Below are 10980 nucleotides of genomic sequence, written 5' to 3'. Positions count from 1 at the left end.
ACATTTTAACAGGTATTTAGTTTGGCCAGATTTGTGATGCCATGAAAGTGATAACAGCTGCACACAGTTCATATATTTTAAACCAGAGAGACAAACAGCTGGACAGACTATACTGATATTTCAAATCTTACCCTCGAGGTGTTAGCTAGCATTACCTCGCTCATGAAGCTGACAGGCATGAGGCAGGATCTAACTGACAGCTTTTAATTTCACATAGTAGAGCTTTGTGCTAGTAAAATTATCAGTGGTTTAACTCTCTTTTTGAATTAAAGTTGTGTTACTAAAAATTACTGAATGTAGTTTAGAAAAATGCTTCTTCCTTGACGTGTTTTTCTTTCTCTCGGTATAATATTCTTCATGCAAACTGACTGACTAACACACCAACACCCTTCCAGGATGTGGAACCTTTGGATTACATGTTGTTTCTCTGGGCCGTGTAAGGTGACGGACGCAGCCACTCAACATGCGCCATTGAAAACAAACGTAGCGGTAACATTTCCAGTTAGACGTGTTGTAGAAAGAAGCATAGTCCTGTTTGTTGAAACCTGAAATATTTTTTTAAGAATTATGGAGACGATCCTGGAGCAGCAGCGTCGCTATCATGAAGAGAAGGAGCGGCTAATGGATGCTAAAACAAAGGAAATGCTCCACAAAAAGTCCACGGTAAGCTGTTAGCTTTATGCTATCGTTAGCATTGATGCTAATCAAACATACAAAATGGTAAATCTACGGATTAATTTGTACTAAGAGGGTTTCTTTTTCCAACAGCTGCGGGAACAGATCAACTCTGACCATCGAACAAGAGCAATGTTGGACGTAAGGAAGATTTTTATTCATTACACAGATAGCGCTAACCGGCTAACAGCAGGGTCGGCTCTAAGTTTACATTTCACAGAAAGAGCTTTTCATTTTCTTTTTGCAGGTAGATAATATCGATAATTTCAAGTGAGAAAAAATATTGTGCCCTGACAGGGAGTTTTATACAAAAAGCTGTACTTGGTTATACTGTAAAATGCACGATTTAAGTATTTCTGTGCTACCTGTCTTTCTAATACTTTCGGACTGTGCAATTATTTTGTTCTGTGAAAATTTCAATAAAAAGATTTTGATTAAAAAAAAACTGTACTTGGAAAATGTATATAAAGATGAGGTCTTTTAGATTAACAGGCATATCATTAATGTACACTGGATCTCAGCTGAATGTCAGATAGTTTCAACTCAAACTCAACATTAATAATCTTAACTCTCCTCATTATTGTGAGAAATGGCAGCTTGATATGGTTTGTTCTGGTCTATTAATGAGCGGCATCTTTTCTTCTGGAACACCTCAAAAATTTGCCTGTTGTCAAAGAGTACAAGTTTCTTTCTTTCAACACTTCACTCCAAAACAGTGAGATCCATAGCAAAGCCTGCATCTAAATTGTTTTCCAATATACTTTGTTCATTTGAGATTATTGCAAGTTTGAATTAACCAAGGTAGTTTTCAAGCTTTTAAACAGAAAACATATTTGTTGTCTTTTGACAGAGATATATGGATGTGAGCGCAAACCTTCGAGACTCCTATGAAGACAAAGATGGGTAAGAGGCTTTACCCATCAACACCAGATATGTCTTACTGATCCCTCCTTGCAGGGCAGATATTGTTGCATGTTGTTATTGTGCTCAGTGAGAATTACTGCATACCAACCAGTACCTTAAAATGTTTTCTTCCTGACAGGATGAGGAAGGATGAACTTGCAGCCATCTCAGGACCAAACGAGTTTGCAGAGTTCTACAACAGACTGAAACAGATAAAGGAGTTTCACAGAAAGCATCCTAATGAGGTTGTTGCCCATTCCAAGCAATGGTTACAGTTTGAACCTTTGGGTGTGATGGTTTAAGAATAATGCATCATGACTGTGTTTTTTGTAGATCTCTATTCCCATGTCTGCTGAGTTTGAAGAGCTGATGAAGGCCAGAGACAACCCGAGTGAGGAGGCTCAAAGTAAGTCCACCTAGATCTGAGCTATTCAAAGTGTCATTTTTTAGCATTTGGCCACAGCATAAATGTTTTTCAGTGTTAATAAAGTGTAGAAATATTCTCAAAAGTTAAATACTTGCTCGGTTTCCCGGTATCATTGTCGAGTACCTGTTGTCTAAAACCCCAAGAATGAAACTTACCCCCCCTAATAAACTACTGCTCTTCAAAATGCCCAAAGCATCACTCACAGAAGAACTGAAGTGTGTCTCTCAAATAGATTTTCAGTCATCTCCATTTTCAGATTCCAAAAAGAAATGAACAAACTGTGCTTTAGGAGTCTGAGAAGTTAAGACTGATTTCTCGAGGGGATTTGTAGTCCAAGAAATATTAATGAGTCACGCATCATTGAGCTTTAGTGTCTGCAGGACAAACACTTTGTATGAAGCCGACAGAACACGGTGATAGCTCAGTGATCAATTTTGCCAACTTAGGGCCCGTGGCAAAAAAAATTGTTATTGGCCCCTTGTAAATTTTTGCTGGCCTGGATGCCAAAAAGATGAGAAAATCAATTTATTTTTGTACTTTTAAGTCAGTTTGAAATGGAAACTTTTCCCTTCAAGGCTCTTCAAAGCATTTCTGAGATATTTGTGACTTTTAACCTTATTGGAAATCAGCCGGGACTAAAATTGTTTAAACAAATCTTTAAAATTGTCATTGTAATACACAACTATTAAAACTGGTACAGCTGAACTTCAGGTCATTCAAAGATTCATACTCTGCAATGAACAGATGTTCTTACATGTTGGAGAAGGAAGGTTTGAAAAGGCACAAAATTTTTAAAAGGATCCTGAAGTGAAATCTGTTTTCTGTCAAAGACCTGGTGGAGTTCACAGATGAGGAAGGATACGGCCGCTACCTGGACCTCCATGACTGCTATCTGAAGTACATCAATCTAAAGGGAGCTGAGGTAATTTAACTTTAAAGACTGCATCATTTCCACTGCATCTCCAGCAATAAAATGATAATGTTTAAAACCATGGTCTCTCTTATTTACCCCCCAGAAACTGGAGTACATCACTTACTTGTCTTCATTCGACCAGTTGTTTGACATCCCCAAAGACAGGAAGAACGCAGAATACAAAAAGTAGGTCCAACTTATATACCCACCTCACAACTTAACGAATATAAGAAATTAAAGAAATGAAATTCAGCAAGAATGAATTAAACTGTGCAGTCAGTTATCACTGATGTAACTGCTTGCAGGTATTTGGAGATGCTGTTGGAGTATCTGCAGGACTACACAGACCGAGTCAAACCTCTGCTGGACCAGAACGAGCTCTACGGAAAAGTGCTCTCAGACTTTGAGAAAAAATGGGACATTGGAAATTTTCCTGGCTGGCCTGTAAGTTCTCTTCATGTACTATTTGTATTTGATGATACTTTAAATTTTCTTTGTGTTTCAGTTTAATGTTTTTGTGTTGTTGCTGCTTTTTTACTGTAGAAAGAAACAAGCAGCGCTTTGACACACGCTGGAGCTCATCTGGACCTCTCTGCTTTTTCCTCCTGGGAGGTAAATCATTTACATCCAAAAATTTTAATTTTATTTGAAACTCAGGTGCTCAGTCCTTTCAAACATGGTATTTTCTTCTTCTTTTGCACAGGAGTTGGCTTCTTTGGGTCTGGACAGATTGAAGTCTGCCCTCATGGCATTGGGACTGAAGTGTGGAGGGTGAGTGCATTCTAGAGAAAAGACATCTGTAGATTTGGTATTAACCTCTGAACTACTGGTAACTAGAGTGCTACTGATACGGGTTTAACACAATTTAAGGTCAGAAATGTAGACGTCTGACTTTGTGTGTGTGTGCTGACAGGACTCTGGAGGAGAGAGCTCAGAGACTCTTCAGCACCAAAGGGAAGTCCCTTGAATCACTGGATCCATCTCTGTTTGCCAAGAATCCCAAAGCCAAAGGCCCTAAAAAGTAAGTGTGTGTTTAAATGTAGTGAAATTCAGTTTGTTATGATGGGCATCATTATACAAACCATATCTCTTTCTATCCATTAACTCTGCAGAGACACAGAGCGTAACAAAGAAATTGGCTTCCTGGAGGCTCAGGTCTATGAATATGTGGAGATCCTTGGGGTGAGTCAGTAAATCATCAGGTTACGTCTCCATTCAGAAATGAAGGCTTGGAGCCAACAGTTGGAGTGAAGTACGATGGGTTTAATGACACTTTCTTGTGCTGTTGGGTTTCAGGAGCAGAGGCAGCTGACTCACGAGAACGTGCAGAGGAAGCAGGCTCGTACTGGAGAGGAGCGAGAGGAAGAAGAGGAGGAGCAGCTCAGTGAGAGTGAGAGTGAAGACGAAGACAACGAGATCATCTACAACCCCAAGAACCTGCCGCTGGGCTGGGATGGCAAGGTGAGATCAGTGGAATCCCAAAGTATCTTTCAAGAGCGACATTTAAAGAAAACACCCCTGAGCACTTGTCAATAATGTGGCATCAAATTTTGTTTTAAGAATTTTGGGTTTGCTGACGTCTTTTTTTTGTTCCTTCAGCCGATTCCTTACTGGCTTTATAAACTACACGGTCTGAACATCAACTACAACTGTGAGATCTGTGGAAACTACACCTACAGGGGACCTAAAGCCTTCCAGAGACACTTTGCAGTACGTTTAAGTATCGTGTTGTATCTTTGTTATTGATTAAAGTTTTTCCTCAGTCGTCTCATCAACGCCTTTCGAAATACTCCACACTGCATGTTTATTTCATTAAACGTGTTCTGCAGCTGAAGTGTGTTCTGTGTTGCTGGTTTTTGCAGGAGTGGAGGCACGCTCACGGTATGCGCTGTCTGGGGATCCCCAACACGGCTCACTTCGCCAATGTCACACAGATAGAGGACGCCGTTTCCTGTAAGAACATCAAGCGTGATAGAAACGTCTACTTCCTGAAGTATCTGACATTGTGATAATGAGCATTTTGTTTGTCTCTCCAGTGTGGGCAAAGCTGAAGTCACAGAAAGCATTGGAGCGGTGGCAGCCAGACACAGAGGTGAGTAATGAAAACGACAACACTGCATCTTAATGAGACTGTCACAGTAATTACAGAAAAACAGCACCAGATACAAAAAAGTGGTTAATTCAGGCTTTTACAACTACAAACTAGCTGCGCAGAGGTTGTTCTGAAATGTGACTAAAACATGTGGTGCCAGCTCTTCTTGTAGACTTATTAAGGCAACATCTGTTAAAAGTGTTGTTTATGCATCTCTTAAATCAAAGCAAATGAGATCATATTAAAAAAACAGTCACACCTTAACCAAAGCAAAACAAAATCCCTTTATTGTGACGTTCATCCTTGTTAAATTTGATGTTGTTTATGCTCACACCGTCTTTGTGTTTACAGGAGGAGTACGAAGACTCGAGCGGAAACGTGGTCAACAAGAAGACTTACGAGGATCTGAAGAGACAAGGCCTGCTGTAAAGAGAAGAAACGGTCTCACTGAAAAAGATTTGACGAGCGTCCTTTCAGATTTGCTATATTTTTTATCACCCGTGTTTCTTTTTATTTGTACGTAGTAATGTTTTACAGACTGTCCCCAACCTCCATTCCTCCCTTTGATCACTATGTAATGTGGCAACCATTGATCGTTATAATAAACGGAGTACTTTTGACACTGTGCCTTGTGTCTTTATGTGCCGTTTGTCCACTCAGTGTGTGTGTGTGTGTGTGTAGTGATTTTACGCCCCAGTTGACTTGTAAGCATATTTCAGCTGTCTTTATATTGGCCAGTTTACTACTATAGTTTTATGGTGGTAATAAACTAGACTAGTTAAATAAATTTGTAAAGCTCAGCTGTATTTCCGTTTATGAGGAAACCTACAGTTTCTCCATTAGCAAATTAAAAGTATTTATAGAGCAGTGACAAAACAAAATGTCAGGGTTTCACAGGAGGGAAAAATCTCAATCATAAAGCTGAATTTTGTTTCAGTGTGGATGAAACCTGGCTGATGTCGATGCTGCGTTCAGGGGATTTTACAAAGAGGTGTTGATTGTATCACACTTGTTTTACACACTGACAACAAGCAACAGAAGAATGGCAGAAACTGATAGAGGAGAAAACAAACACTTTCAAAATCATTTTGCAGAACAAATGATTCAATCACAAAATAAGATGATTGTTTTTGTTTTGTTCTCAAGTGATTTTCCACTGGGATGTGTGTTATTGTGTTTTTCTTCTGATCATTTTGCAGCCGCAAAATCAACTTTTCTGATCTGATTATCTCCTTTACTTCAGGGATTCATTCTCTATTTGTTGATGCGTTTAACTCCTCTCAAAATCCCAAGTGCACAGAGGAAGAAACATAATCATTTTCTTTAGAGTTTAACTGCTGGAGCTGTGCAGATCTCCTGGGACATGCTGATCGCCTCATAATCACCTGCCTAATATTTTTGTGTCCTCTGATCCCAGGTGAGGGAAGCTGTAGTAGGTTTTTGGTAAAGTTTATTTCTACCTCAGAGATCTTTTTTAAATCAAGTTTACAACATAAGTAACTAAAAGACAAACACCAAGTGTAATAAGAAACAGGAGACAGATCGATAAAAGCCTATTAAAACTTCCACTGTGGAAGACATCACAGTAAAAAAGGTGGATTTAATACAGTGTTTGAGAGAAACCTAAAAGTAGTTTGAAATTTCAACAGTAAACAGAAAAACAGACAAAAGCAACTTTGTGTACAAATTTACTGTGATCCTGGAGATTCAACAATGTGCAAAATCGCAGTGGAAAAGTTTCTTACAAAAGGGGAGATTTTTCTGCACAATATCAAGTGAGTGATGATTGTACTACAGTCTTTTCGATGAATCAAACTAAATTAATATTTGAGACATAGACTATGAGCTCAGAGATAAAGTAACAAGCTCATTACCTGCTCTCACAGCTCTCTGAATGAATGAAGAGCAAATCTAAAGCAGCACTTTTATTGTGTTAATGAACAAGCATTGGATTAGTGCGAAGCTGCATGACTGACTGGTTTTCATTTTTCATCTTTAAGCAGAAAGAAATAAGCTCCTCATTTGTGCAGGAGGTGTAAATTTTTTTTCCTGATTTCTGTATAAAAAAAAGAGGTCCTGCTGTGATTTTCCCTGAAATAGCTTTACAAAATTTATGTTCTGAAAGAAAAAAAAAATCCCTGTTTTTCTCATACTGGTGTTTTAGAAAACCTTGATCCGTCTTGAGTGTTTCACTTAAGCTGCTGTTTCTTTAAGGATCCACTCTCCACAAACCCCCTTCCCTCTGATTGGCCAGTCCTCTGGAGGCCTTGGGGTCAGAGCTTTTAGGAGACCTTGGTGTTTAAGATCTGCCCCACATTTCATGCAAGCCTTGTAGAGCTAATTTTAGAACGGTTCATTTTGATCAGTTTACGGACAGATTCTGGGATTTACTCAACATATAAATGAGCTCATTTTTAGTATGAACATCCAGCATTGTTACTTTATATCCATATTTAAACATGGGAGAGCAGGAAACCTCCTCTTTGAGATGAAAAAGGTTGCTGCTGGTAAGCAGCATGTGATAAATCACTAAAATAACAGGGTTTTTATATCACAGGAAAAGTGATATTATTGGTGGTATCCTTCAAAGTTTTTTTTTTATTAAATCTTAGATATTACACACATTAACACTGTACTCATTAACACCAACAAATCCCATCCCTATACAACCTCCCACCCTTGGCAGTCACTCCCATATACAGACTCTTCCACTACTTTGCAACATTCTTTAGGTGGCTATGGTGAGAGACAGTCTGTTTAGGCACTTGGTGATAAATATTAAAAATAAAAATGCACATAAAATTTTTTGATGGTATTATAATTATTGGTTCTGCCCTTTAGCTATGATCCAATTGAAGTTTATTTAAACAATTTATTAAAATCAAAAGTAGACCGAGGTTATAATAATAATAATAATAATAATAATAATAATATTAACAATATTATTATTATTATTATTATTATTATTATTATTATTATTATTATTATTATTATTATTATTATTATTATTATTATTAATAATAATAATAATAATAATAATAATAATAATAAAACGAGAAAACAATCGGAGCCAACATAAAAACGATCAACAACAGAAGTGAGGATGCCGAGGTCAACTAGAAAAAGTTAGACAACAAAACTGTCCTGTTGTATGCGCTCGCGCGAAGTGGAGTGTGACGTGATCGTTGCCACTGAAAACGCCGGTTTACGGTGTCGGCAGGGTTTCAGAAAAATCCCACTCTGGAGGCCGTATTCAAAAGTTTGCGTTTTAGGTCGGCTGAAACACCGTTTCCGTTTAAACACGAGGCTGAAATGCAACAAAACTTTTGCGTTTCACCTTAAAACCGTTGTGTAAACGGCTAAAGTGGGATTTCAACCTGAAGAGACAGGTAATGTCCCGGATGGTTTGAGGTAAAGAGATCCAGAGACCGTGGTCAGCACGGCCAAAAGCTTGGGACCCCATTTCAGATAGACGGCCAGATGTGGAAGTGTAGAGAGGAGCATGGAGGAAGATCGAAGAGTCCTGGAGGGTGTATTGTTGTGAAGGAGATCAGACAGGTATGGAGATGCAAGGTTATTGAGAGCCTTGAAGGTGAGGAGAATCTTATAGTTAATGTGGTATTTGATTATTTGCCAGTGCAGTTGGTAAAGAACAGAAGTGATATGATTTACAGAGGGCAGCTGAGTGCTGTACCAGATTGAACACCAATAGGAAAGGAAGAATGATTAGGAGCTCAAACTTCAAAGGGTCTTCAACACTCCACCAGGTGGAGCTCTTGTATCCTAAAGTATCAGAGTCACAAAGAAGGTTGTATAAAACACAATCTATCAGATATTTAAGTATGAGTTAGTCACAAATATACTGCCTGATGCTTCTTGAGTGTAGAATTAGATTATGTAGTCCAGTCATGATAACATGATCAGTGTTTGGACAGACATGTTATTGTAATTTAATAATGCTTTTTTAGTGAAAGACATTCACTGCCGGGGTTGAAAAAAGGAAAAGGATCAAATCAATTGTGAAGTTTTTTTGGAGGCATGTTTGACTTTATTAGGACAGCTAAAGAGACACAGGATGTCTTGTAATAAAGAGCAATGGAGGACAGGCAGTAAAGGGTCAAGGCCTGGAAATAAACCAGCCACTGCTGCGATCAGGACTGTAGCTTCTGTCCCTGCCTACCTTGCTCATCACAGCAGTTTGTTATCAATAGAAATCCCCCTAAATAAACAGATCAATGATTAAAGCACAGTTCTCTGTAACAATATTCTCATCTGAGATTCTGCGTTATGTTTCTGTTTCATTGACCTCTCATGCTTGTAGTGTGCGCTGTGGTAATCCTGATTATGTAAGTGTAATGTGCTCAGGGCGGAGGGGTTGGGTGACCTTGACTATGAATATGAATGTGATAACTTCTCACGCATGTTTTTGAGTCATTACTGCCCCAAAACTGCTATTCAGTTAAAAACAGCCAGGGCTCTATTTAAATATTCTTTGGGGAAAAATAAAAATGCATGATGCAAGGACGGTAAGAGCTTGCACAGCTCTACTTATGCTGGTTAATGCTGCACTTTCTGGGCCAAGATTGAGGTAAATAATGCAGACTTTTTAGTAAATCTTATAACGAACCATTAGCGTGTTTAAGGGGAATAAAATCAATTTTGAGCGCCTTCTTTTAAAAAGCAAATGAGTCTCAATATTTAATCTTTTGTTAAAACATGCAAACAAAGTTCTGTGAAACCAATCATGATCTACAGATGTAGCTTCTTTTCTCTGATTGAAACACATTTTGTTTGTTGTCACTAAATTTTCTAATGCTTGGTATCTGCAGTTACATGATGAGTTCTGAGAGGTCATGAAAAGTAAATATCTTGAGTACCGCTCCACATATTTAGCCGTTTTTCTCAGAAAGTAAGCCATAATTATTTCAAGTCAGTGAAAGACTTTCTATTCCACACGGTTTGTTAGCCATTATTAGCTGCTTCCAGGCCCATGTATGTAAGTGTGCTCCAACCAGCCTCAAAGCAAAATGTCATTTTCACAGGCAGAGCCTTTTTGTGAGTGGAGCCGTTAAAGCGTGACATTAGATTGTTCTGAGGGATCAGCTCTGGTCCAGTGATTCCTTATTTACATGAATCCAGGCTACTTGGACACTGGTGGATTAACTACGCCTGATGTGGTTCACTTTCAGCAGCCTGGCATGAAGTCACAAACTGAACACTTCTCAGTCATTAAACTGAATCAGACCTGAGCATTTAGAGCTTGTTTAGAGATTTATGAATAAAGTACAGGAGTGTAGGGGCAGGTAGAGCATACATCCTAACCTTGTGGCTTTTTTAACACTTCTCTATAGACCCTTGTTTTTGGATTGAAACATGCAAATAAAACAGTGCTGAATGTTTATACTGAGCGTGTGCAGATTTTCAAACTCTTTTATATGCTGTTAAAATCCCTGAATCTGCCTATAAACTAATCAAAATGCTCTGTTTTAGAAAAAACATGAGATCCTCACAAAAATAGCTGAAATGATGAGGTCACTGCATATCCATCTTTTAACTCAGGGGTCTGCAACCTTTACGTTCATAGGAGCAATTTTGCCCCAGCTCACCTGGATAAAAGCAATTCCAGAGCCACAAATCTGCTCTATATTCACAGTAAAGACAATAGCGTGTTTTAAAATTATAAACAGTTATAAGCTAGTGAATAAATATCTAAACAAATAGGGTTTTTTTCTATGAAATTGTACATGTGATATCATATTATTATGATTTTTTAAAATAAATTCCCAGGCATTGCAAAACATTTAGACATTTCCAAATTGGAAAAAAATATGAAGTTTCAAAAAATTTGCAAAAAATGCCAAAAGTAAAAAAAAAACAAAAAACTAAAAACCACAGACATTAAAAAAATGTAAAAATCTAAAGAAATGCAATTGAAAAATTTGTGCCAAATTAAAAAAAAATAAAATTCAA

At 38.0% G+C, this 10980-nt stretch overlaps 1 protein-coding gene across 1 annotated transcript; it reads left to right on the top strand.

Moving 5' to 3' along the window:
• Positions 1-416: 416 nt before the first annotated feature.
• Positions 417-5630, top strand: sf3a3 (splicing factor 3a, subunit 3). Its single transcript, XM_074686712.1, has 17 exons — positions 417-663; positions 769-816; positions 1526-1578; positions 1718-1823; positions 1912-1984; positions 2836-2927; positions 3022-3104; positions 3224-3362; positions 3462-3530; positions 3622-3689; positions 3832-3939; positions 4031-4100; positions 4215-4379; positions 4518-4628; positions 4781-4871; positions 4955-5010; positions 5362-5630. The coding sequence occupies exons 1-17, from the start codon at positions 568-570 to the stop codon at positions 5437-5439; spliced, it is 1506 nt and encodes a 501-aa protein (XP_074542813.1). The 5' UTR covers positions 417-567; the 3' UTR covers positions 5440-5630.
• Positions 5631-10980: the final 5350 nt, after the last annotated feature.

Source organism: Halichoeres trimaculatus, unplaced genomic scaffold (assembly GCF_033239565.1).
Source record: "Halichoeres trimaculatus isolate MK-OKI-2021-1 unplaced genomic scaffold, fHalTri1.1 fHalTri1_scaffold_14, whole genome shotgun sequence".
Taxonomy (NCBI): domain Eukaryota; kingdom Metazoa; phylum Chordata; class Actinopteri; order Labriformes; family Labridae; genus Halichoeres; species Halichoeres trimaculatus.
Note: the sequence above shows the minus strand (reverse complement) of the source record. Positions and strands in the feature narration are given on the sequence as shown.

Coding starts and splice junctions, on each gene's coding strand:
- sf3a3 (XM_074686712.1), top strand. CDS start 568: ATGGAGACGATCCTGGAGCAGCAGCGTCGCTATCATGAAGAGAAGGAG. Junction 1,824..1,911: donor ACAGAAAGCATCCTAATGAG/GTTGTTGCCCAT, acceptor TGTTTTTTGTAG/ATCTCTATTCCCATGTCTGC. Junction 4,380..4,517: donor CGCTGGGCTGGGATGGCAAG/GTGAGATCAGTG, acceptor TTGTTCCTTCAG/CCGATTCCTTACTGGCTTTA.